The sequence below is a fragment of the Mycteria americana genome, chromosome 11, assembly GCF_035582795.1.
Source record: "Mycteria americana isolate JAX WOST 10 ecotype Jacksonville Zoo and Gardens chromosome 11, USCA_MyAme_1.0, whole genome shotgun sequence".
NCBI lineage: Eukaryota > Metazoa > Chordata > Aves > Ciconiiformes > Ciconiidae > Mycteria > Mycteria americana.
The window spans coordinates 6,112,583-6,140,320 of record NC_134375.1 but is presented as its reverse complement, the minus strand read 5'-3'; the positions used below and the strand labels follow the sequence as shown (position 1 = coordinate 6,140,320).

Here is a 27,738-nt window from a genome sequence, read left to right as displayed (position 1 = left end):
CAGTCAAAAGCAGGAGAGGGAAAACAAAACAAAACAAAACAGAGATGTGTGCTAATGATACAACCTGAGCAAAATCCACACACCTAATATACAACAAGAAAAGCAGAAGATAATGCCAGCTGATAACCCAAAGAGGACGTATCAAAAGCAAGGCCATCTCCAGCACTCTTAGCCTAACATGCAGTGGATTTCAGTGTACTTGTGGACATGCTCAATTGTCACCACCACCCTCAACTGCAGGTTACGGCCAAAGAGACGGACTGATGTTGTTAAGTGAGTCAATGATGGATACCAGACAGCCTGTGACGATACCCTTGAGGAGGGTGTCATCTTCCATTACAGGGGGCATTTTGCAGGTTCTAGAAAAAAAAGCCAGACTCCACAGCTCAGCATATCATACCAGAAGGAAAACAATTATTTTTGATGTTTGGACACAGGTTTTCTTTTACAAATTGCACCACAGGCTTCAGTAAATACTCCAAGGCTACAGGTGACCAGAGCAGATACATTCTCAGGGTAACCACAAGCTCCTTCTGTGGTTATCTTAACTGGGAAGCCACACAGAGTTGTGACTGGTTACTGCAAATGTTTTCAGGACAGAAAGTCCTAGGCTTTGCCTGCTTGTCACAGCATCTTGTGGATTTTAACACCAACAGCTACAGTGAAAAGCCTGTGAAATCTGATCTGTACCAGAAGCTATGTTCACACTAAATGCAGAAAAGCACTACAGTGAATGGATAAAAGGGGACGGGCTCAGAGCAGGAGAAACACACTGAGAAAGCTGATGCTTCCAGTTGCATGGTGGTGGGATGTGCTCAAGTAAAGTGAGCACCCACAAAATCCAGTAAGAATCCCTCTTACCCTCTCCAGCAAGAAACAAGCATGGAATGGAGGTATCGCTGTGCTCAGCAAGCTGAACCAGGACCACACAGCACTGCAGGGGAAACCGCTCTCCAAAACGTGCCGGTCTCAGTGCAGGAAGGCACAAGAGCAAGTCTTGGAACGACTGCTCTAGCACACGCCTGGAGACCTCCACAATAATTTACAAAGTATGTATTTTTAAAAGTTTATGCTATAGCTCTCCCATTTTTGCCCTTTTACTTAAGAAACAGGAGGAAAGGATTACAAAGATGTTAGTTACTAGCAACAAAAGTGAGGAAATATTCACGCTGCCAGTGTTGCTAAGTTTGAGGCCTGAGAAGATTTGGAGACAATACCACAGTCAGGCAAGACTAATAATTTGCTCCTAAGCTTAAAAAAAGTTTTTTTCTGCTTCCATATGTATAACAACCAGCTGCACACCTCAGCTAAAACAGTAAACTATCCAGGCAGCAGAGAAAGGATCTCTCCATCTCTCCTCCTTCACCTGCCTTTACGATACGTGACAGTACATGAAGGGAACTTCATTTCCCACCTGATCTTCTTGCACCCAATAACAAGCTTATTGCGTGTGTTTCTTCTACAGGTGAAGGAGAAGCGCAAGAGAGAACTCAGGTACTCAATGGGATCCCAACGCATGTGAAGAACAAGAGCCGTGGGATGTATTCCTGAAGTTGTCTCTCAAGAAGCCAAAATGGTGCCCCAAGACAGGAACACTACTACACCATGGGCTACACCAACCCTTAATGCAAAGAAAATGCAGTAAGATAAATGCCACGCCACACTACAACCTTTCAAAATGAGAATAAAGGAGGGAAAGATTATTTAGGAAAAACCAGTGACTGAGCAGATGGAAACCCCATTTTCCATTCAGAATACCTGTGCCTCCCCAAAGGAAAAGCAGCTCATCACAGACAGAAAAGAGGTCTCCTCTCATAAATGTCAAACGACAGCCGACTTGTAACAAAAGACAACAGGAGCATCACAACCATCAGGCTACAACAAGGGCTGCACTCAGGTTCTGCGAAACAACTCAACAGCCCACCTGCCCTACCGGGGCAAAGAGCCTCCCAAAGACAGCAGGAGAGCTGGCAGCCAGCGCTTCGCTCAGCCAAACCTGCCGCCCAACACGTCCGCACTAGCAACAACGGCAATCCATCCGTTTCACATACGTTAGATGGGACCCTTTAGCTGTAATAAATTGCTAACGCAACAATCAACAAGACAAAGCAATTAATAAGGGGGGTATTTTCGTTACGTTAGCTGCAGCAATTAATACAAGTGGAATGAAAATCCCCTACAAAATTAGGGCAACATAGAAGATGGACGTTTCCTTATCACAATGTACTTAATAGAAAGCCCCCTCAAATCTCAGCGGTCACATACACATGCTAGACTTACTGAATTGGGAGAGTTGGACCTGGTAAATCTGTAGTTAGCAAATTTGGGAATTATCTTAATTGAGTGCTGGTCTGTGATGAGTAAAATAAAAGGATTTCACAATATAGGAATTATACGATACAGGCATACAGCAAATTGTTCTTGAGGCAGGGGCAGCTAAACAGGAATTAAACAGCGTCAAAAACACTGTCTCTGCAAAAGCTATTTATTCCTAGCCTACAGATGACTGAGAAAGAGGCAGGTTGACTAGTGAGAGGCTAGGATGTCACTGTGGGCTGACACTGTTTTGCTATTTATGCTCTCACAAGTGACTGAATTTGACAGGGATGGCTGATAACCTTCTGAAAATAACTGAACTACCAAGGAATCTAAGTCCTTGCTAACACAGGTTTTGTTTTTTGCAGCTTGTAAAAATGCAGATTAATTCTCAGTCTACACAGATCTTAGAAATCTACCCTGGAAGATATTAAAATGGGATATTTATTGTCTAAGGACAACTGAATTGCCTAACTCCCTTTCTGAATATCTCTATTTGGCTTTTACTGAGAACTTAAAAAGTCAGCTCCCTCCCTTGCAGCAGGTCAGATACAAATCTTACTACTTATCTCTTTTTTTAAAAAAAAATTAAATAATTAGAAGGCCTTTTTTTTTCATGTTCAATCAAGAGCAACATAGAGAAGTCAACGTATGTGGGGCAATCTAGAGGTTACAACTCTCCTGACCAAATTCATACAGTTTGGGTCACCCCAAGCCAAAAAGCACATTTCTTGCTTCACTAGTTACAAACTACTGTCGCTCTACTAAAACACAGTGAAGACTGGAACATGCAGGCTTTGGAGATGATCCCCTCCAGCCACTCCATCTTCCAGGTTTCCTCTCTGCACACACACAGCCATGTATAGCAGGAAGGAAAACTGGAAGACTTCATACCCTACCTGTTTTTAACGTGTCCCCAGTAGCGTGCACGGCTGGGACCATCACCCCCACTGCTAGCGAGGTTCTGGCAGCACCCTTCCTGAATGTTGGAAGGGAGACAGGGTAAAAAATTATCCAGCCTGAAGGCCTGCTATAACTGCTGCTGGGGAGGGTCAATGTAAGCAGCAGCTGAATGCCAGCTAGAACCTCCTCATGTGCATGTGTGTACAATGATTCACTGGGCACCTCTAGGCACTCAGTTCAATTTAAGGACTGGTGCTTATAGGCTCTTTGCTGTAGCAATGGACTGAATCTGATCAAGTCAAACACCTGTCCAAGTATGTAGGGATGCTCCAAATGGGAGAAGGGGCAGAGCAGGCATCAACAACAGGAAAAAGAGGAATTCCCAAATTTCCAGGTGTTTGGGAATTGCTCTCACATAGGGAGACATTATTTCATGTGAGCAGAACTGGGGAGAGAATACGGAGAGGCCTCTGGTTAAAAGGAGTGTCATGCATAATCACAAATTCCCCAGTGACAACAAAATAAATCGGGAATTGTAGCAACACTGAAGGGGAAATAAAAGTTGTCACTGATGGCAAAAGTAATAATTAATTCTGGAGCCTTCTCTCTTTGTGCTCCCCACCACCACCCCAGTGGGAATGCACCAGGCTCTTTCCCAGCAACAGAATTATTTCTGTAAAACATTTTGTAAGTTGCAGTACCTCTGTAACTGAAAATAGAGGCAACTGCGAGCGCTTAGTGGGACCTCTGAAACCCCAGCTGTGAAGACTCATTAACTGTAAGTACATTTTTGCAGATGCACAGCTCTGAATCTGACTCATGACTCTCCTCCCATGACAGCAAGACTTGGGATTCAGGTAAAAAGGCTTTAGATAATTGATATGGATTCTTAGTCAGGCAAATTAGGAGGAAGAAGGCAGCAGAGAGGAGAATTAAGGGATGTAGTGAAGGAAGGGGAATCAATCTCTTAGCGGTTTTTCTTGAGTGATCCATCACCTGCAGTTCCAAGGCACAGGGAGGGTGGTGCAAGATGGGAATTTGTCTTACCTAACAAATTTTATGCATCTTACTCTTGTATGGTGGACAACAGCTCTAGCCTCAAATACCCGGTCAGAGTAAAGGCTCCCCTTGGGTACTTATTCAATGGGGATTTAAGCCATTTTGCACTTTTAAGGGCTGGAAATGTTCAGATTTACCAGGCGCAACTGCATGTAGGGTAGTCCTCATGTTTGCAGCTCCAGCTTGCCAAAGGACAGGATAGATATGGAGGAGACGCACAATTAAGAATCTCTCCCACACACAAGGCATATGGAAAAGTGGAGCGTGCAAGTCATAGTTGACTCAGAGCTGCATACCAGAGGCCTCACCTACAGTCACATGTGTATGTGTGTGTGCACGCACAGCCGGGGGAGGCATTTAACGCTAGCAGAGATCTTTCCGACTGGATTTCAGCGTGAGTACAAAAGCATCAGGGCCATAACCTGCATTAGGAGTCTGTCAGCCACCATCCTCTGACTCTAGCCAGTGTGCCGACATACGCTAGGGAGGAGGGCAGACCATTTGGTGTCCAGCAGCTCTTTCACACTGGCATTTCTAAGCCTTTTACAAGTTTCTGGAAACAATATTTAAACCGCAGTGTTGTGTATTATACAAGAACAGATCTTCCTTTGAATGGTTCAAAAAAAAGTCATTCGCTTTCCACCACCCCACCAAAAAAAATTTTAAAAATCTTCTAGCAGCATTGACCGAAGTTTAAAGCAACCTGGTTGGCTTCCATGCATCCGATGGCCTCTTCCAAGAGTGAAAACTCCACGCAGACATAGCCATAGTCGTAACCTGGGGACAGCATTTAAATACAGACGGGAGTCATGTTAGTGCCTTGTCATAAAGAAAGCCACATTAAATATTCAGTTTCCCTTTCCCTCCAATGACAAACCCTCTAACCACCACCCCTCTACTCCAGAATGAAAAGGAGAGAAATCAGGGACTAGCTGGATGATGATTAACTGTGCAGTTTATCATGAATGTTAATAGTACAGTGTTCCCACTTCCCCTTACACAATCCAGTGACAGGCACACCCTTCCTTAGGGCAAGAAATAATTGCTTTGTTTTTTTTTTTTAAAGGCATAGTGATTTTCCATTGCTAGTTTCACATTTTGTGCTACCTCGGAGGCAGTGCTCTCCAAAGCAACTGTTGATAAGTCATTTCAAAGTACTTTGCTGTAAATTTACATGAATAGCCAGCATTTTAATTGGGCGATATTTCAGAAAGAACTAACATGATTCCTTTGCCTTTGCTATTCTTCCTTCAACGCCTGCTTACTTTTGAAGTCCAATCCCTTGTATTATGAAAAAGTACAGCAGAGCAGGAATGAGAACTCCAACTTTCTCATTGTGGTATAGATGTTATTGCACATGTAACAAGAGGGCGTGGGAGCTTAAGTTTAGATGCAAGAAACTAGAGTGCCTTTACTCTTCTCACTCCTTGGAAAGCTGTCATCTCAGTCAGTGGCAGAAGGGACCCACTGACTCAACTGTGTACTCCCGTTACCTACGCTGAAATGTTATGTCCCACAGTAAAGTGCAGGGTGAACACTACAGAAGCTAAGACCACCCTAAGAGCCATCCTTAATGTTGAAACCCTCTCCGAGAACTGAAGCGCTGAGGAACAACCTAAAGTCACAACCTCACCCTTCACATGCCAAGGCCACCTCACTCCAAAACAGTGCTTTCCAGATGATCATGGGCTGAGATGCTTCTACACGGACAAACAGTGAGAGGAAAGCTTGGTTCCCTCTTCCTGCTGCTCTTTTGGCTGGTTAGGAGCGAGAGGAAAGCCAGTCTGCATGTGGATTGTACCATTTTAGGCACCTAGCTGTGCCGGTGAAGGGCGTGTCTCCTCTCCTAAAGATGCACATCTTAACACCAGTACCTTCGAACCAAGTATGTATCTGGTTCCTATTGCTTCAGCCCCTCACCTTCCACGGGAAGGTAACTCCACACACACTTCTTTCAGGCAAGGCATTCCAGTCTGGTGGAAAACAACCCCCATCTCCCCCAAGCCTACACCAAAGAACATATCCTGCACTCTCCAATTTTTCCTTCTCTGTTTCTTTACCATCTTTGTACTTAACCACATCAGAGACAAGGCCGTACAAAACTGTTTCATCATCAAACCCTACTGATTTTTTTTTTTTTTTTTAATTCTGGAGCTCTTTGCACACTGTTCTAACGACACAATCCTGACTTTGCACATTTGCCTTTATAATGAGACTCCAATTTGAATGTAGCTCCTCCTCTGCCTCGCATAGGAATTTATTCCCCTTCCCCACATTATTTTAGTCTATATAATGACACTAGAGGGAAATTTATCAATCTGGGTGCTTTTCAGCTCAGTGAAAGACGCAGGCCAGCAGCACGCCATCTGTGGTGGAATGCAGCTAAAGCCACTCGATATTCTTACATGAAGTGGGCACCTGGAACTAGAGGTACGGTTTCAGCTGGCAGAATCGACAGAATCAAATTCACCCAGCTGTTCCCATAGCATCCATTCTGCTCTGCAGTTCCAGCCACACTAAATCACATTTTGAAAATGAAGCAGTCCTCCTCTCTGCAGAAGAGAGCTGCTCTCCAGGAGCAGTGCTGCCCCTTGCTGGGAGCCTGTTTTGCATTCTGGGCAGACACCTCTGCTACTTCACAGCGCAGCATGCAGGCTCACACGGTACATTTTAAAGTCTTATTCAAATCCAGAACTCTAGAGTCACTTCTCTCCCTCCTGATCAGAAAAGGGCTGCATGAATGGTATTTGTCAGCCTGTAAGGCTCCCAATTCCTCTTCATGGAGAGGATTTTTGAAAGCTGCCTTATGCAGCAAGCTAGGATCAGAGAGCTGTCTTCTTTCCATGTGCATGTGAAGTAGGGGTCTCCTGACAGACAGAAAGCAAGACTGCAGAAGTTTTCACTCTATTTGCTCTACAATGAGAGGAAGTTTACATCCCAGTCCTCGTGAAGTGAATGAGTGGCCTAGACGTGGATTTAATCCAGCATGACACAACTGAGAGTGCAACGCTGAATGTTATACGTAGATAAAAAAGCTGAGATGCTAGGAGGAACATACACTACAGGATCATCCCAACCAACACGTGGAGACAGTTAAGGGGAAGGCCAGCACATTTCTCCTTGTGCACGTTCTTACCTCTGCCCTCCCCCACCAAACTCCACGCCCCTAATAAGCATAGCTGCAGTAAATGTACAACGAGAAACAAAACCAGAAACTGTGGCCCCATATCCTGCCAAAAAGCAGCTTCAGGCCAGATGCTCAGCTCTTGTGGTCAGGTTGCAGAGGGACGCAGTGTTCCGCAATTCACTATGAGCTGTCCTTGCACAGACAGCACCAAAGCAGTGATGCAAGAAGAGAGCAGCCTGGAGCCACTGCTCTGCTCCGAACTGCTGATGAAGATCTGCGGGGACTTGACACTTTCCCCTGCCCCCAGATCCAGCCCTTTGCGTAGATCTGACAAGCACACTCAGTATGTGAGAGCAACAGAGTAACATCATCCTTGGACGGTACAGCACCTCTGCTCTGTTCCCCTGCCCCCAGCTACACGAGAGCATCCTTCCGTTTTAGACCATAATGGAAAGGCCACTAAAATGGAGGCCTGTGGCACAACGGCATTGCTACAAGAGCACCTTCAAAATGCAACGTTTGCTGATTTTTCCACAATCTGCAATAATCACATTACCCAGAGCACAACGCTTGAAACAAAACCAAGTGACTTGAGGCTGGTTCTTAAGGGAGAGCAGCTACAGAGGCTCCCGCCACCAACTGTTGTGTCTCTTCCCTGCCTCCTCTGTAGGGCTGGTTCAGCTCTTTGTGTCAGCTGCTGAGCTTGCATATTTTTATTTCTGAAGCCTTCGCACAGTTTCCCTGTCAGAACGCAGCAATTCAGCTGCTGTTACTAGAAGAAGGGCACGGGATTTTGACAGAGACATGGGGCCAGGCACCTAATGGCAGGAATTGGTTCAATAGGCATCCCAAGGTAAGCTAACATCCCCTGTGAATGAGAGCTCTTGGATGCTCACTGGTATTCTTCAGGTCATAATAATAAAACCAAAGTGATCAAACCAGCAAAGCAAAATCACTGCTGAAGACTACAGCATGGTCTTTTTGACTCAAGGTGGCCTAAATTCATATGCAAGGTTTCACATGAAGATATAAATAAATCCTGGTCTCTTCTTAATTTGATCCTTCACTTACTGATTAGCACAATACTACAGTTTCAGGATCCACAAAAAAGTAGAATTCGCAAGATGCACAAGAAAAGAAGTGCTTTATGTTTTGGCAGAAGCATACGTGATTACCACAGACTGTCAAAAAGGAAAGAAATCAGTATTTCCCCCCACGCAACCTCTGAGCATGCTGCAGCACAGTTACACTGTCCAAATGAACTTTCCAACGGGAACAGTCCTCCAACACTTGAACTCATACAGATTTTGGCCCTATCCTAGCCGTAAAACACACATGTCCTCATCTCCCCCCATGTTTTAGGACAACTGTGTAAAAGGACTTTTGTATCTTATTTAACTACTTCCTCTCAGCTGCGCAAGTCTACAGTATCACAGGCTGTATACGACGGGTGAAACGAGAACACAAGGAGAGTGTGCACATAAAATCCAGAGAACTTCTGCTTTCCCTTAAGTGCTTCTATATATACACAATCCTTTACAGATGTTCCCAAAGCACACTCAGTTGTTTTCTGCACTGAAAATGGGCATGATCGCTTAATACTTAGGAGTAAGGACACATTTAGAGCTCCAGGAAGCTGCTGTGCAAACATTTGAATAAGGAATATTTTGCCTCTGAAACAGATGTGTTTTAGTGAAGTGAATTTTGACAACAAATAGCAGGTCCCTGTTAGCATGCCATGGTTTGGCTAAAAGTCCTGAAAGCCTGACTTAAAATTACTGTTCTTTGGCTTCAAAAAAAAGATCAAAGACTTGGGCTTTAAAATAAGACTTGTTTCTATACACACACACAGTTTCTACTCAACAACTGACACATAGTAATGTGTTACTTCATGATAGTTTGTTATGTCAAAGATCTAAATAAAGGAAAACCATAATGTTGTTCTGATAGGGGCTGTAAGCAGTGTGAAGACATCAAAAAAACATCTCTGGAGTTTTAGGAGGCCAAATGAAAAGATCACATAACGACAGCAGCCCTGTCTGTGCCAAACCAAAGATACTTTTGGAAAGAAGGCATGATGGCAACATGACAAAGGCATCCAATCTGAGAGGTGATCCAGCTCCTTGATTCTAGGAACGAGCACACAGTAAGTCACGTTACTGCCCCCCCCGACAAGCTTAAGGCATTAGGTAACCTTACAGAATCATTTAGGTTAGAAAAGACCTTTAAGATGATCGAGTCCAACCGTAAACCTAACACTGCTAAGTCCCCCACTAAACCATGTCCCTAAGTGCCACATCTACGGGGCCAAGCAGCCCGAGGGCAGAAGATGATAATGATGGAGACTCTGTAGGCAGAGAGCTTCTCAACCATCCCAACAGCACTTCACTTGTGTTTTTTCCTGTAGGATGAGGCAGAACTACCACAGAAGAAAAGCATTTGCAGTTTTGGGCACTTCTAGGACTCGGAGAGATAGCAGATTGAAGCAGAGCCATGGCCAGCCTGCTGAAGCAATTATATTCTTGCTGCTTGCTCTCTCCTGGGACAGCATTGCAGAGCAGAGTGCAGCTGGGGAAATCCTCTACAGAGTTTCCCCATGTTAGAGAAGAAAGTTCTATTGCTCCAAAGGCAACTACAGCATAAAGTATGGAGTGAATACGAAGGACTTCCACATCCCTTGAAGGAATCTGCAATCTCACAGGCTGTCCTTTGCACAGCTTGGGTATTGGAGACAGGATTTTGCACGCTGTTCTCGGAGAATCTGCTATTCCTTGGTCGATAGGAAGAGCTACCTCATCTGTGGGAGATTTTGGCAATACGCCCATAACCCCGTGCACAAGTTTTTCTGTCTCCTCCAAGGAATGATGTAGATGTAAGTCATCCATACCGAAGAGGGAATACTTCACCACGAGAAAATACTGGAAAACACAGGGCTTTCTCTTTATGCTATTACAGTGTACTATTATTAACAAGCATAATACACTCAATGCTTCCAAGTAGCCAGGAGCTCCTGAACATGCACAGCAGTGGCCATATCTGCGCTTACGCAGCGAGTCTTGCCATTGCAGTGAGGACAGGCAACAGTGTAGTGCCTTCCATGGCGAGCACAGAAAATAAAGCTGTCCGCACAGTCTGAAAACTTGGAGGGCACCCCCGCAGCACAGCAGGGAACGGCGGCAATCTATCTATGCTAACACAAGCTCAGAAGCCAAAACCGAGAGCTCTCTCAATACCAGCTGGTGGATTCTGAGCGTCCATAAATGTCAGATCTCTTTATTGCACAGATAAATTGGTGTTCAGAGCTACTAAAGCTGAAGAGCTGTACCAGAAAAGCTTGCTGTTGAATACTAAACAGGACAATCTGCAACAAGCCATATCCCCAATTCCTTTCAAAGGCTGAGCATTTACAAGCCACACCTGGCTGCTGGGAAAAGGCCTGCCACTTCATACTGTCCCTCTGTATAAAAAAGTACATTCTTATGCACTCATTCAGAACAGCACTGCACAAGAGAAAGGCACTGAAACCAAAGGATGTGAAAAACAGCTATATCCTGAAAGGTAGAGCTGTACAGTCCATCCTCCTCCCTCCATCCAGGAGGACAAGACCCAGAAAGGACCTGCCTGAGATGCCCTCAAAGGCAGACACAGGCAGCCCCATAAACTACAGGAACTACAACAGTCAGAACCCCAAGTGGCTGTCAACCCTTGTTGGCCCAGACAGAGGGTAGTTTGTACACCAGCACAGTGGGGAAGAGGGGAAAAAAGCCACAACACTAAGATCGTACACACTGTAGCTTTATTAAAGACAAAGTATTACATTATATTTGTACAGAAGCCTGGAATCCAAGGAAGGCTGGGGCCATCACAAAACTCCATGAGAGGACTGGAAGCTGCATACATGGGAAGGTGTTGCAGCCAGGAACTTCGTTTTAAAATGCCACTAATGTGAACGTGGTCTCCAGGATATATGATCTGTCATTTAGCACAAATGACTCAGAAAAGCAATCAATGCAATAACGCCAGCACACTGTGAAAAGCCTTGAAGTTTTGTGCTGGAGATGCAAAAAGGGCGAGCACGTTTGTAAAAATGGTTACAGAGAGAAGGATTCTGCATGCCAAAAAGGCTGTGAGCATGTTTTATGGATGAATGTGTCTGTTGCCTTTTCTGTTGAACAGGCCTTATAACCCTGAACCAAGGCTGATCGCTGTCACAAACACTGACCTAAAACAGATTTGTACTTCCTATTTCCTCCTAAGCCACCACATCACAGATGAGGAAAGATGGGCAAGAACACTTTTTGTTTCCAAGAGACAATGCACTATTGCCCTGAAATCCAGTAAGAATAGCCAAAAGCCTACTGCCCACACAGCTGGGAAAACTGGCAAGGACTGGTATCGATGACCATGGACTAATTCCAACTAAGTGCTTTTTTAGTCCTCGCCAGGCTATTCTGGCTATAAACAAGAATCAATTCACACAGATCAGCGCTGAAGATATTTCCCCAGCTTCTAAAAGGCGAGCCTCTCCAGACTCAGGAACTCTGCCGATGCGCAGGTGATCTGGTCGTGCCTCAAGAGGAAACTCCACGTGTGCTACAGCACCTTGTGAGCTCGTGGATGACCGCTTCAGCTCTCAGCAAGTGCCCGAGATCTGCGTGCCCTTATTTGCGGCTGACACAGTAGAGTGGGCCACACAATCTTCACTGTGCAAAGCACTAAACACAGCACCAGGAGATTATTCTTCCTGTGGTGTATTAGCACCAGCCTTCATGGTGAGCCAAGTTGTCTTCTGTATAATTAACACAACGGGCAAGATGCACCTCTGCGCCACATGCCATAGAGACATCTCACATCAACCCACAGCACGTTCTTTGTACCGAACCAAAGAATGTAGATCCTTGTGTGATCTACTCCTAATCAAACTCCATAGGGTTGGTGCCAAGCCCTCTTCGTGAGGAAGCCAATAGCTGGCCACAAATCCACACTTCAGAGGGGCTTCCCCAAGGGCACTGCATCACTCCTGAAAGGAAACAGAAGGTCTCGGTTTAGCACAGTTCTGCTGCACACCTCCAGAAACACCCCCTCCCCATGCAGAGCAGCAGCTCAGCTCTCCAGCCCTACCTAAGGCTGGAAGCTGCAGCACGACAGGACCTGTGGCATGCAGAGCCAGGGGCCAAGCGCAGTATTTCACCACTGCTTCTGACCTCCAAGAGCATTACTAGCTCAAACCCCACCCACAGCTACAGCGAGGGAGCTAAGACTCGGTTATATGTGGGCCAGACAAATGCATAGCCATGCCTGCTACCACAGCAGGAGCTCTGCTGTAAGGGAGAGGAGACCTCACTGCCTTGGGATGCACTCCAAGCCATGGAAAATGGAGAACGTATCCCTAGTATGGAGAGGTGCACCACTCAAAAATCTGTACCCATTCTTCCATCATGAAGTGTAAACTTCTGGACCTCAGATTATGAGTTTTAGCAAAATGCAACACTAAAGAATACAATTTTAAGTTTCAGAGGCTTCCTGGAATATTCCTGAAACCAATGATTCACTGTTCTGATATACAAGACAGACTGCATTTGGGGGGGGGGGGGGGGGGGGGGGGAGCACCTTTTAAAGGTTTATCTAAGGCACTTATTAATATTTACCAGGGAACCAACATGGCAGAGCTTAGTGAGAACAAGCAAGATAATCCAGTTTCTTCTAGGACTTGGCCAAGGCAGTTTAAGTTTAACAAAGGGAGGGATAAGGGGGGCAGTTCCAAGCACCACGTAAGGGCCAGGTCTGGAGAAATGAAACAAAAAAATAAATGCTAGTGCAAGAAGGTGCCTAAGCAAGCAATAAAGTACATTTAGTGCCAATATTACTTGCTAAAACAAAAGCTTTTCAAAAGAGAGCAGGCAGCTGCCATTAAGTAGCTGCTAGGTTAGTCACATTTTCAGGTTACACTACATTTCCTGCATGTACCTCCACCACAGGAGGATGCCTGTCCTTTAGCATCAGCCACCTGTATCCATGTGGACATCCCTCTGGCCCCAAGCATTACTGCTGTTCAGAGAGCTCCTCCCTGCTCCAGTCATCCCATTTCCACAGGTGCTTTTCTCCCCAGGGGTGCAGCATTGTGTTCCCACATCCCCACCCAGGGTTCAAAAGTGAGTATTCAGAAGGGTCAGAAGAGGGTTAACAAACCCAAATCTCCCAATTTCTGAAGTGCTGCGCTAATTTAGAGGGTACATAAGGGCTGGGGTAGACCTCACTGCTCCTTCTGATTGCAATCCAGCTCACCTGGTCCCTCCAGGTCCGCTTCACAGAGCTCCTCTCCGCACATGCTGCTCTCCATCTCAGTCAGTGTGTCCATTCTCCACCAGGCTCTCCCAGCTCAGCAAAAACTCCTCTGGGTTCCCCAGAAGGGCTTGTAGAGTAAGCTAGAAAAGCTTCATGGGCTTCCAGCAATTTCTCAGGCTCGCTTTCGCTGAACAGCTTTTCCCAACTGCTGGTGCTAACCCTAACATGAATCCTGGCTGGAAAACACACATTCCAAGCTTGTCCCACCATAGACTGCGTCCAGGAGAACAATTTGAACAGAAGGCTCAGAGGACACTTCATGTTTTCATGTATTACTTGGACATCATTGCAGCATCTTTTAAGGGTGAACAACTCATCATAAGCAGCCCTTTAAGATAAAGACAGCTCCATGTGCTCTCTTCTCCAGGGCATACGTGTGTGTTCAGCCAAAGAGTTCTGTGCGCATCAGACACTCGAGATGGTACTTCAGACTTTGCTCATGTTTGACATTAGTCAGGAAAGTAGAAATAAAGCTTGATGAGAATCAGGCAGGAGATAAGTTTAAAATATGATCAAAATCAAAACCAGGACAAGGTGTGTTCATGTTAGATTCCTCAAAGGTCAAAAGATACCGGTTTCAAGTTCCTGGCAGTCAGCACCAACACAAGCGCGCAGACAGTAACAGGAGAATGACAGACACGGTGCCGCAAGTAGCCTGGTGCTGTTACACACTGCACTAACAGCTCCGCAGAGGGAGGCCCACACTGTAAAGCCGCATGAAAGCCTTAACCCCAGTGAGCAGAGACAAGTACCTTCAGATGGGACAGGGGGAGCTCACAAGCTGTTACCAACAACCCCTTCTCGGAGAGCTGCCGACAAGTCATCACCGCTAGTATCTACCGAAGCAGCAGTACATCCACGTCTCTGCCTCCGCATGAGGCAGCAAGAGGCACCGGGAGATACTGCAGACTAAAGCAGTCAATGGTCTTTGAGAAGATTCCACTATCACCTCAGGGTTTATTCTTTGTAATGATTAATTGAACAGACATGACCAAACACACTTGAAAAGGCAAGCTGAAAGATAAGCCAACAATCTAATACAGTTATTTCTGCCAAGGCTTACACATTACGCTGGAAGAAGCCCTCTTCCACCCACAAATGGAATTGATACTTTCAGTCTGAACATACAGGCATCAATTAAAAAAATCTAACTGATGGAAATTACAAGTTAATGTTGCGTAAGGTAATACTATAAAGTCTGTCTTTGATATTTTATCATTGTCTGTAAATATCTGCCTTTTTGATTTAAATAGAATTACTGTGCCACTTCTTAAGCTCTCTCCTTTCACCACCTTGTTGAAAATCTAGACACTGTTTCAGCCTGTGGGCTTCAAAGACAAAATACTCTAAAGAATAAACAGCTTGAATGCATACCAAAATCACACCAGGTATATTAAGAACAGTGTTTCATGCTCAGCATAACCTTCAGTGAAAATACGCTTCCCTTAGCACATACACAGCGTGTAAAAAGAAAGGGCTTTATAAAAAGAAGTTGAGCTGCTTTTTCCAAGAAAAAACAACCATATATTTTCCCCCAAAACAGAAAGAGTCTTGTGAAAGATCATACAGTGGAATCATCACATTGAAGCTGCTGAGATAAGCTTTATGATAAGCGTTATCTTTTTGTGAAAGTGATCCGAACCTCACTTATTTCGAGTTAATTGCATGTTATTTGTTATGGTTGTTATTGTTCTCCAACAGCTGCAGGCATTCTTCTCTCAACCACACTCAACATGCATACTCATGATTAATGTTATTTTTAACACTTCTGGACAGCACTCAAAAATATACAACCCACTCAGGCTTCGCACGCACTCTTCTGAGCCAGGCTGCCGTCGTGCCATTGAACTGATACGGCAATGCAGCCAGTGCGCCCAGGCGTATCCGACAGACATTAGTAATCCAGCAAGTTGGCTTTTAATTCTTATGAATATTTATTCACATACACACCCCACCATAAAAGCATTGTTTAGCCCATGACTGGCCTCTAGTTTCAAACAGGCTTAGCTTTTCAGAAGTTAATATGAATTTGGTTTCACACATTTCTCTATAGGATGACCTAATGTGAAAAGCTGGATTAAATTTCCTACAGCTTCTAGTTACCCAATTTCAAGAAGTTATTTTCACAATTCAGGAAGCTTTTATTGTCCTAGACGTAGCCATCTTGCGTAAGAAGGATCAGAAAGCTGTTTAAATTAGCAGCTGCATTCGCAGCCTCAAGACATAATGCAAAACAAAGTCTTTGGAGTATCCACATAACCTAGAATAATGCTACACTGCTTAAATTACTGATGTTGACTGGACAGGGTTAAACAACAGCTTTAATTAGCTCATAAAATATGAGCTAATTTTAACTTCATTCTTTCCCTCCCCACAATTACCAGAAAAACTTTAAAAAAACCCCCAAAACTTCACAGCTGAGGAGACAGACTGAAACAGAAGCTTTTAGAGAGAAAAAACCTGCAACCCTCATATTACATGTAACCATCATCAGACACCAGCGCTTCTGCACATAACTTCAGACACTGTGTCTCTTCCCGAGTAGCCTTTGAAATGGGGAATGGGAAGGAGGAGACAACAGTTCTCTAATGACAGCAGTAAGTCCTAATAACGTACACAAGAAGAGACTTATGAAGAGATTGCCAGGTCAAGTTGATATATTACTGAAAAGTGATGTATTTCAGAAAAAAACAACTGACAAGTCACATCAGCGTGGGCAAACAAATGAGTATGTTGCAATTACTGGGTTGCAGTCAGCGTTGTGGCTGACGACAGCCATGCTGTACTATGCTTAGAAGAGGAAAGGAAGCAAGAAAGATCGACTGTGCCCCTTAAGCCCTGCTTGTTGGGCCAGACCAGATTACGTGACACGGGTGTTCTTCAGTTCAAAGGTTCACGAGAAGGTTGTGAAATCTCCTTTGACAGCTTCCAGAAACAAAAATATACTTGAGAAATACCCAACTGCCCCAGTTTCTCTCCCCAGCTACTAAACACATAGGAAGCCTTTATATAATGTATTGACATGAAGAATTCCAGCTACTTCACATGCAACCCATACTGGTAATAAGAAAAAGCACCGATGAAAGTAGAAGCCTCTGCTTTCCTTGATTTAAAAAAAAAAAAAAAAAAAAAGGCACAGAAAACAGCCTTGCCATTTTCCCTTTCTTTGGAAAAGGACAGAAATTCACTCTGGAGCAGCAGGTGTTCAGCATCATCAGAGCAGGAGAGGTAACTTCAGATGGTCCCCTCTGGTTTCCAGGTATTCCCTACTAGTATAATCCAAACCAATCCCCAGGACTCACCCTGCATTTCCTACCATCGCACATCTTTGTTCCAGTACAACTCTCTCACAAAGCAGCCTTGTAAAATATTTCTTTCTTCAGAATCCTATACATACTGATCAGAAGTACAGCAAAATTTCATTCTTTGAATGAGGAAGAGCGTCCAGACCCAGTATTTGGATATTTGTTTGCAAAACTTACTTTTTCTTTTTTTTAACCTGTCTTCATACCTAAGAAGGGTAACAGTTTCATGTTACTGGAGGAGAAATGTTAAGATATATCAGGTTTCCTGAGGACACTATTTGTGCAGGACATGTTCCACAGTAAGACCATCTCAGAAACAAGATGTAGAACAATCCAAAAGGATTTAATAATAATTTAAAAAATGTATTGGGGAATGAACCTGCTGTCCCACGTCAGTATTGGCTTTACTCTTAATGGCTATTAGAACAGCCTTACTGTTTTACCTGCTGCTCCTACATCTATCTAGAGGCACTAGGACACATGCTTTACCTCTGAAGTAGCAGTGAGCACAGCCATCAGTTTTGAAGACAAGAGGACAAACTATAAAACTCAGCGGGCATTTTCATTCGAAAATACCTGCAATTATGGCACCAAAGACTTTAACCAAACTGCCTATGTGAGTATCAGTGTGAAAAATACCCTTTTGTAAACTTGAAACCAGAAGCACTGGAAAAGCATTCTCACCTGAACTGTAATCTTTCAGTCGCAAGCCCTTCACAGGTGTCCCATCAGGCCCTCGGAAAGCATTGAGAATCTACAGAAAAACCAAGATCCACTTCAGTCTCCAAAATCAAGCCTCAGAAAGTGAAGCACTTGCTAACACACATTTCTCTCTCCCCAAGACTTCTTTTCTTTCTAGGTTAACTCTGTTACAAACTGACACATTTCCAGCAGTACTGTTTGTTGAGTTTTGGGAAGTATTTTTGGTTTTTGTTTAAATAAGAGAACACCATTTACACCACAATTCAACTGTGCAAAGGCTTATCATGTTGGTTTCAGCCAGACAGTTCACCTCTGATCCTTATTTAAGGTCAGAGATGTCTTACTGCCTTCAAGAAAATCAAGGGACAAGGGGTGACTGTTCTGAGTCTTATCATCTGCTGATGGACAAAGTTTCTGTCATGAGTTCTCCAGTATCAAGCCTCAGAAGCTCTGATCATCACAGCTAACCCTAGCAAAAACTGTTGCATGTAGGGGTTCTCATGTCTGGAACTGCCACCAAAAAAACCATCCTAATTCAAAGTGGAAGCTTTTGGAAAGGGAACTTCTTTCACCTTTAGCCTAGATTATTTTTTGGGTTTTTTTACTAAAATCAGCAGTAGCAGCAGACATCTTTTCCATCTTTATAAGATGTCATTTAAGCAATTTCAAGTAACTAAGAACGAATAAGTTCACTTAGACCCTACATGTCTTCTGAGCGCAAAGTATAATAACAAAGTAGTAACAATATGTGGTGTATATATAAAGCAATGCTGGAAGTAAGGCATGTTAAAAAGTCTGGAGTCAGGGCTTTTAGCCACCAACACCCCACATACGACTGCAGAAGAACTCATCACTTCCAACCCCCAAAAGCCAGAATAATCAGATTAAAAAAATAACATTGCAATCACTTCTAAATCTGGATTTTCCCTGGGGACAATGACAGACCATCTGGACTACATTAACCAGGCTTAAAAATGGTACATTCAGAAACCCCCGACAGAAGTTTTTGGATGAAAAACATCCCACTTACATCATCCTTCGTGGCAGTTTCAGGCACTCCTCCTAGCCGAATGAGCTTGCTCGGCTTCACATATTTGGGACAGGTCCGGTAATCCTGGTCCTTGAGTTCACACAATCAAGATGGTTTTTACAAATGAGAGATGCTAGCTCGCAAGATACACAAACAGTAACACAAAAAAAGCAGGGTATAATTCAAAGGCAAAGGCCCATAAGCAGACTGGCTCAAATCTTTAACCACAGCACTGTTTAAGATTCAGAAAGCCCTGGAGGACTAGCATTACTAGCTTCATATGCTCATTGAGCTGTACAATGAGATCTAGGTCCAGGAAAATAAAACAGGCAAATCACCTCCCTCTGCTCTCCAGCAGTGGGAGATTCAAATTTAATAGTAGTTATTAACTCAGTAGTTACCATCACCTTCAGATTTCAAAGCTAACTCTGAAGGAAAACAAAGCATGCATGAGAACAACTGTACTGTTCTACACAGGTCTATCTAAGGCAGTAGCTTCTCTCTGGTAGCGCTCATAAGCGATGTCCAGGAGAAAATAAGAAAATAAGTTCTTCTATACACTACTTGCCCCATAACACCCTCCCTTTATCTGGTCATTTTCAGCTTAGGGACTTTCTGAACCAAATCTGGTTTTATGTATTTAGCAATTCTCAACTGCTAAATTGCATATCTCTTGAGAAGAAAGTATTTCTGCGATAGAAAGGGTGCCCATTAAAACAACCTGGAGCATGAGGATGATCTCAGAGAAGGACGGTGAATTAGGATAGAACTGAAGTGATGGGATACGAATGGAAGACTCCTTCCCAGCTCCTTCCATTCTTTGGCCAACACGCGTTTAACAGAAACATCAACTGACAAAACCACCTACCTGAAGGCTCTTATAGGGCCTAGAGTCTTTGCTGGGTTTTCCTTCTGAAAAGGACTTGCCATGTTCATAATCAAACATCTGATGCCCTGGCAGCCGGTGATCCACATCACGATACTCAATGTTTCGGTAGTCAGTATCTTGCCTTCCAAGGAAATCCAGGCCACCTTCACCCTTTAACCCAAGATCAGAATCGGATCTTTGCTGCTCCCCCCCAGAAAGCTGCTGCTGTTGCTGCTTGTTAGCAAAGGTCTGGGGTTGCTCCTCTTGGTCCTGAAGAGTAGGAAGAGGTCCACGGCTATTTTGGAAATTGTGTGAAGTGTCGTCTTCAAGATGCAATCCGTGGGATTCCTCTTCTCCGACTGGTGCTTCCGAATGTTGAAATTCTCCTTTTTGGCTACCAAAGGGAGTTCTATCTAGACCAAGTGCAGGCTCCTCTCTCTTGCTGGTGCTTAAACCAGAGCCCTCTCTTTCTGCTAAAGGTACAGTAGATTGGTTGCGCCTAAAATCTACAAGGCTTTGATCCACAGGAGGCATTTCCCTGTCTGAAAAGTCCATAGGAGGAGCCACATCTCTGCTCCTAAAATCCTGATCAGACCGGGACCTGTGCCTATTTCTGAAGTCTGACGATGGTGCATTTCTGTTTCTGAAGTCCAAATCAGAGGTGCCCACACCTCTGAAGTCCAAATCAGGTACATCCCTATTTCTGAAGTCTGAATAGGAATGCTCTCTGCCCCTGTAGTCTAACTCAGACACATCTCTTGCCCTAAAGTCCGAATGAGATCCATCTCGACCTCTGAAATCTAGATCAAAAGACCCCCTTCCCCTGAAGTCTGATGGAGGTTCATCTCTGCCCCTGTAATCCATATTATGTGCTTCTCTATCCCTGTAGTTCATACGGAACGTCTCCCTGTTCCTGTAGTCCACTGAAGGAATGTCCCCACCCCTGAAGTCCATAGGTGGTCCTTCTCGCTCCCGGAAGTCTCCAGAGTACATATCCCTGCCCCTATACTCAGAAGAGGGTGGTTCCCTACCTCTGAAATCCATCTGAGACTCATCTCTGCCCTGGAAGTCAGATGATGGGAAATCTCTGCCCCTGAAATCATGGTGCCCCTCCCCACCTCTGAAGTCACTACGTGGTCCATCTCTAGCTCCAAAGCTGAAAGAAGGTTCCTCTCTGTTGGCAAACTGAGGATTGAGGAGGCCTGTGAGTGCCTGGATATCAAAAGGAAGTGATTCTCTGCCAGAGAAGTTGCCAGAGTGTCTTTCTTGAGCAAGACTATCAAGGGAAGGAGGATATTCCCTGTTCCACCCGGGAGCAAACCTTTCTTCTTGGCTCCCACTGTAGAAATAAAGACAGTATTATTCATAACGTGCTTAGAGTCTGAAATCTACACAGCAGCACAATCTTCTCTAAACTTTTATAGAGTTGTGTAACAGTCTAAGATCCGCAGAAGATATTGATGTTTGGCAGTTTAAGATGAGGCAGCATACGACAGATGTGAGAAAGTAAACTTGGGTGCTCCCATTTCAGCACAATTTCCAGAAGCACTCAACAGGGAATACCTGCAATATTAATGGGTTAATGATGGTAGCAATCCACATAGTCCTGCACTGCACACAGCTCTGCAGCTGTTCAAGGTTCCACCAGCTGGTGTGTTTGTTCATTAGCATCACCAGCACACGCCTGTGAGGAACCACTTGAGCTTAAGCTCTCCAGGCAGTATTACAAACAGCTAACTTCACACGTCATCCTGAGGCACATAAAAGCAGAGGTTACCAAACATGCTCTATTAACATACTACAGAGACTCATTTATGCTTCCTTGTGCTGGAGTCTAAACTGGCAAAATGCTGAGAGCTGTCAGTTCAGACATTGAGGATGCCTCACAGGAATATGCCAACAATCAACGCTGAAGATGATCCTATGCTGGTGCCTCCAGACGGGCTGTCTTACACCGAGTTTACAACACTGTAGCTATGAGCTCTCCCGGTATCTGCATAAAACCACTCAGAAAGAGGTTTCCTCTTAAGACAGTTTTTCAAAACCCAGTGAGGGTTTTTTTGAGATGGAGCTACCTGATTTTTCATCTAAGTGAGGCTCCAATACATTTTTTAAAAAATAGAATAATAAAATATCAACACATTTTAAAATAACACCAAATGCTACCCCAATCAGTGGACATTTCCTTAGCAACTGTGGCAAGTCATGTTCTTCGAGTTTCACTACACTCAGAATGCAAGGTGACATTTGCACAGTTAATCAAACCATTTCCTAAGCTACATGCCCCTGTTTCACCACCATATAGAACAGTAATTAAAACTTGGTTTGAGGTTAGAATTCCCCACCCAATACAGTAAGGAATGATGCCAATAAAATCCACTTTAAAATCAGCAGAACAGCACTACTGATACCATCACAAAACACAATCATGCTCCTATCAATACCATTAAGACATGTTCTGGAGGATACTGGGTTTTGTAGCTCAAATGTCATCAGCTTTCTCAACACACTGCAGTTGGACAATTATTTGAAGTATTCTTATTGCAGAAACCTAAGGTATGCCATAAAGAAGTATCTTTATCACACTGATATTCAAGTAACTGAGGTGGACACGTGAGCAAAGGATGAAAGAATTACACACAGCAGAGGAAAACCCTAGCTCTTGGTGCCTCCATTTTTATTTTTTTTTATACCCAGAGCCCTCTTGCAAACACAGGGCGTAGTAACAACCAGAGGAACATAAACTAAGAAAAATATCATGCTGTGCAGATCCAGTTGCATACGGATCTTTAAAACAGTTCCAGTCACATTCAAAAATGTCTCACGAAGGAGCATGGCCAAGAACATGGGGATATATGGTCTACTTAACCTCATGGAGAGAGCTAAACTCTCAAAGTTTTCATAAAGTCCTGTGTGCAATGAAAAGTGCCAGTATTTCTGAAGTTAAGGCAAGCACCATGGTCAAAGAGAATCAACATCACACTATTAGGTGCTTCTCTTCTAGGTCTTAACAGTGCACAGCACCAAAATCCATATGGCATATCATCACCTTAGCTTACAACAGCTAAACTAAGTATCGCTAGAAAAGGTCGTGTGGAGAAGGAATAGAAATACTAAATGCAGCTGCTGTTAAAAAAAAAAAGGAAATTAAAAAGCTTCACAGAAATGCAAAAAGTTACACTGTAACTTAACTTGCCTATTCTTTGGCAATCACACCTAGCTCCACACAGACCTCAGAACTTTTACCAAAATAGTCTGCTTATAGGAGGATGTACAAAAATATTGACAAACAGAAAGTTCCTATGGCTTATTGTACTTAAGAACATTGCTGAAACAAACTGTACGTTCAAATGCTTACCGAAAAGACCCCATTCTGTTGCCTTGTCGATGGTCTCCCCACATTTTGATCTTGTCTGGTAGGTTTCCAGAAATGGTTAATTCACTCTAAGAACACCAAGACAGCGCAACCTGTTGAATAAATAATGTGACAATAAGCCACAAGGCAAAGAATACACATCATGTAAGAAAAAGACTGCCGGTTAGGAGAAGGGGTGCGTGGAACATCTGATCAGAATCCACAAATATACAAGACTACACTGAGGCATGAATGAATTTAATTGTTGCATTTCTCCATGTTCAAATTTGCAAGCGTCAAATGACTTCCAAAATCAAACTGTCAATATGGGTGGGCAAACAATTTGATATCTGCTTTGATTAACATAAAGCTTTCCAACATACTGTGCTGTCTGACACTATTCAGAGTGCAGCTAGAAATGTGAGAACACCACAATCTATAAACAACAAGGACCACTGCCGAACAACTATGCAATTAATGTTTAATCCAAACTATTTTTGCCAAAAGCTCTTCGTTGTTCAAGGAAACGATCGCTACTATTGGTCTACTACGCTTACTCTGCCCTCAAAAGTATGTAGATAACAGAGTAGGCTTTGCCAGTAAATCATTACCGGCACTGCTCTCCAACACTGCCCTCATCAAGCTGAGTACTGCAAATAACACTTGCCTCAACAGTGATCTAAAATTTCATCCACTTCCTCCCACCAGTGGAGAAGATGAGGATTTCCTGGCAATTGCCAAAGCCAGGACTTGAAATGGGAAGTACTTCCGTCTTTCCCAAAAAAAGGTTGCAGCAGAGCATAGAGCAAAATGAAGCAGCTAGCAACCTGATGGTCTCAAACCTGCTCTGGATAATCCGGTTGCAGTGGTTCAGGAGGGCTGCCGTGCCACCAGACCAAGGTTAGGAGACCTGGGGCTCACGTGCTTCTACATAGCAGCTCAGAAGCAGGATTAAGCTAACTGCAGTGGTTAGGTGGAACTGCAGATAGTACGGACAGTCACCAACAGGCCTGAATAGAGCAGCTAATGTCAAAGAAAAGCACACAAGTTCCTGTTTCTTCTCACGTCCGAAGGCCAGCGCTGCCATATGGGTGGCAGGTCGAAAGAGCAGGTTATGACAGACGTTACACCAGGGATCGATTCCAGATGCCACTGCCGGCAGCCGCCTGTGCAAAGGAGCTGAAGGGAGCTGCCCTGCCAAGAGGGAGTACCCGCTCCTGCCAGGGTCCACCAGCAAACGCTCACACGGGAGCCGGGGAGGGCAGGGCCTGGCAGGCCTCAGTATGCAAGGGTGTGGAGGCTGATGAAGGCAACCTGTACACCACCGCAGATCCATCCACCGTAACGCCACTTCTAAAGAAACGGGTTCATTCAGTTGGCCACTCAAGCCCGAGAGCACCGGTCTGCTCACGTTTTACATGGCTCTTGATGCAACAAGCACCTCCCTGGTCCCAAGGATTTTCTCCACAAACTCTTATCGTTTTTTCTTTCTCAGAGCTGAATCTAAGAGAACTGACACTGCACCCTCCACGGAGAGGACAGGCGAATGGAGATGGTTATGGCAGTCATCATTAGAGTTGGCTGTCATCAGCCAGTCCTTTTATCTATGATCTTTTGCAGCCTACAGACCTGGTGTTTCTTGTTCTTCCCTTCTGGATTTCCTCCCCGACTCCAGTTCTCATTAAGTCAACAAGCTTACCAATGCTTAAAAAAAAAAAAAAAATCCCTTGCAAGCTGGGAACTGTTTGGACATAATATTCAAATTATCAGGCAGGGAAAAAACCACCATTGGACTGATATCAGGCCTGGCATAGACCAGCCGAGCCATGCAGCAACATCCACGAGTATGAGGTCATGGTTCAATAACACAGGCAGCAACGCTGGCTTCGACAGTCCCCTGTTCAGCCTGATACAATTTGCTCCCTCTGCTCTGCCTTCGGCAATGCGCAACGTGTTAGTTGTGCCAGCTTGTGCTTTTCTGGGTCTGCACCACGGATGACCCTCTGAAAAGAGTTATGTTTAACCCAGGTCATTTCAGCGATACGGTTTATTACACAGCCCCCCAAAACAAGGTGACAGCAAACTGCAGGACAAGGACAGAAACTTCTCAGACTGGCTTCCACCAACACCAAGATCTCCTGAAGGTACACCCTGCTACAACTGCTCCAAGAGATGCGTGCTGTGATGAGACACCATCAGGATTTACCTTCAGGTAACAGCCAGCTCAGCTCCCACCTCCCTGCTCACAGGCAGATGCTGGGCAGGTCAGCGTGAGCAAAGCTGTTTGCCAAAAACACTCCAACAGAGCCTGGGGCTGGGGCCAGGCCAACAGCAAAGCACGGCAAAAATCCACCCTCAAGTGCTAGGAATTATGCATCAATTAGTTTTGCCATACCTCAGTCACAACCACGCATCTGAAGGAGACGGCAACAAAGAACATTTCAGAGCGATACAGTAACGCAGCTGCAGAACGCACAACATGGTCCAGTTACCCACAAAGCCCGGGTTTAGAGTTATTTTAAGACAATAATTAGCTGTTACAATTATACTGACTATTCAGGAGGGCCGATATGCATCCTGAAAGTATGCGTTTTACCTCCCTCCTCCTCTCCCAGCTGGCTCTGTTTCCTGGTGGCAAAGCCTCGGCTCCAGTGAAGACACAGAAGGTGAGCCTCCAAAGAGGGGAAGCTCTTCTGCGGTCTTAGCTCCCCCAACGATCGGTGGTCCCGCAGCCCTCCCAGCGGATAGGAGAGACTGATGGAGCTCCCGATGCTCCCTGGCAATTACACCCAAGGACTTCCTAAGGACCGTGCCCCTGCCCTCCCCAGTGCACCCCCAGACAGCCAAGCGCCCGGCACTGCTGCTCAGGGGACGTTCCCGATTCTGCTTTCCAAATGCACCTATCAAGCCTGGTGGCAGACTCTTTTGGATCTCTTCTTTCAATTTACATCGTACTATGATAAAATAATGGCATTGTACATCAGAAGCACTCAACTGAGCCAGACTAAGAAGCCAGCCTTCTTAAGGAATAATTAAAGATTTCTGGCAAGGGCCATAGTGAGGAATGCCAGCACAGTCCTCGAGCATCTCCTCACTGACTTACACCCGACTTTGCACCTTGTTTTCCAAATCTGGACGAGAGAGGAGAAATTGGTGACGGATTAGGCAAGATGAAGCTTCAAAGAGATGCTATTTTCAGAAAAATACTCCAATACTCACGACTTCTCTCCAAACAGATTTTGCCAAGGCTGCCAGACTTGGTATTTATAGACCATGAGGAAATCGAACACACAACTACACACAAGACTACACTCAAAGAACAGAGGAAGTCATTTGCTGCAGAACAACTTTCTGCGCCCAGTAAAGTTTTTGTAAGGCTGAAGAAAGGAAAAGGCTTCTATGACATTCAAGTACTACAGGAGGTACAAAAGAAAACGTTTCCCCAAGCTATGGAAACTGCAAGTAGCCAAGAAAGCCCGTTATTTCCAACATTAAAGTTGCAGATGTCTAATCCAGAAGCGCAGAAATATCAAAACCATGTCACTGAAGTTTGAAAGAGAAGGGAGAGAAAACCATTTCAGCTCTTCCGAGTGTCAGGCTGGAGGTTTTCACTTAAAAAAAGGGATGCGTGCGCTTTTCAGTTGTATGATGCTTTTAAAAACACGTATTAGAAACTATGGGGTGAACTCCTAAACCCTCCCCATTGCTATCCTGACCTTACTTGTCCCCAAAGACTTTGCAAGTCCATTCCCAACTAGGGAGTGTTGGGAGAGGCTTTCACACCACCAACACCCTGCTGGGATAGAAAAGTGGATTCCAGCTCCAGCAGAATTTCCAAAACTAATACCACGGACCAGCAACAACATCAAACTCTTGTGGTGCCAATTGTTTTAAAAAACAAAACATGAAAGCCACTGTTATTACTCCCAGTAGTTCACTACCACCGCATTACCTGGCCTTCACCAGCCTCCAGCGCGAGCCAGGCCACATTCTGTCTGCACTTTAGCCTCTGTTTACCATCCAAAATCCTGTTCAGCCCATCGCTGAGCCTTACTATCAGATAACAGACCCCCAGCCCCGCATACCAGCCCTGATCACCCTTCTCTACATCCCAGCACGAACCCAGCCCACTTTTTGTCCATCTCCTTTAAAAACACGAGTGTTCTGAGCTGCTTTTCATGGAAATACATACGACACGGTGTGAAAGAAGCCCTACTTTTGATCAGGGCCTCAGAATAACACAGAGATACCCAGAAACACAACCACCGACAACGACACAGACAGCAGGCCCCAACACTCGGCACAGCCGTGCGGGCACCCCGTGGTACTCCTGTACCAGGGACCGAGCTGCCCAAGCCCGCGGCCCCCGTCCCACTGGGGTGTGGGGCTCCGACGAGGAGACGGAGCCCGCGGCCAGCTGCGGGGCCACGCCGGGGCACGGAGCCGGGACCTGCTTCCTCACAGCTCGCAACCGAGGCAGCCCCCAGCCCGGGGCTACCCCGGCCACGGGTGACCCCAAAAGAGACACACACCCCCCTCTAGCCTGACGGACTCCACAGGAGGAACCCCCCCTCTCTCCCAGGCGGCCCCTAGGAAGGACCCCCCACAAACCCCTCTATATCCCGGACAGCCCCGCGGGAAGACACCTCCCCATCCCGGGAGGCCCTCAGGAGCCCCCCGCCCCGCTCCCCTCTCACGACACTAAGGGAGACCCCCCTCATCCCAGGG

General features: G+C 45.0%; 1 protein-coding gene across 2 annotated transcripts in view; it reads right to left on the bottom strand.

Annotated features, from left to right (window-relative positions):
* Positions 1-27,738, bottom strand: part of RBM6 (RNA binding motif protein 6) — a 60,036-nt gene that overhangs the window by 31,902 nt on the left and 396 nt on the right. For both annotated transcript variants that reach the window (XM_075514557.1, XM_075514558.1), the window contains exons 2-6: positions 23,014-23,123; positions 19,656-20,994; positions 18,788-18,877; positions 17,740-17,809; positions 4,982-5,055 (exon numbers count right to left, since the gene is read on the bottom strand). In XM_075514557.1, coding sequence (XP_075370672.1) covers positions 4,982-5,055; positions 17,740-17,809; positions 18,788-18,877; positions 19,656-20,994; positions 23,014-23,057 — 1,617 coding nt within the window. In that variant the 5' untranslated portion in view covers positions 23,058-23,123. The remainder of the gene's footprint in view (positions 1-4,981; positions 5,056-17,739; positions 17,810-18,787; positions 18,878-19,655; positions 20,995-23,013; positions 23,124-27,738) is intronic.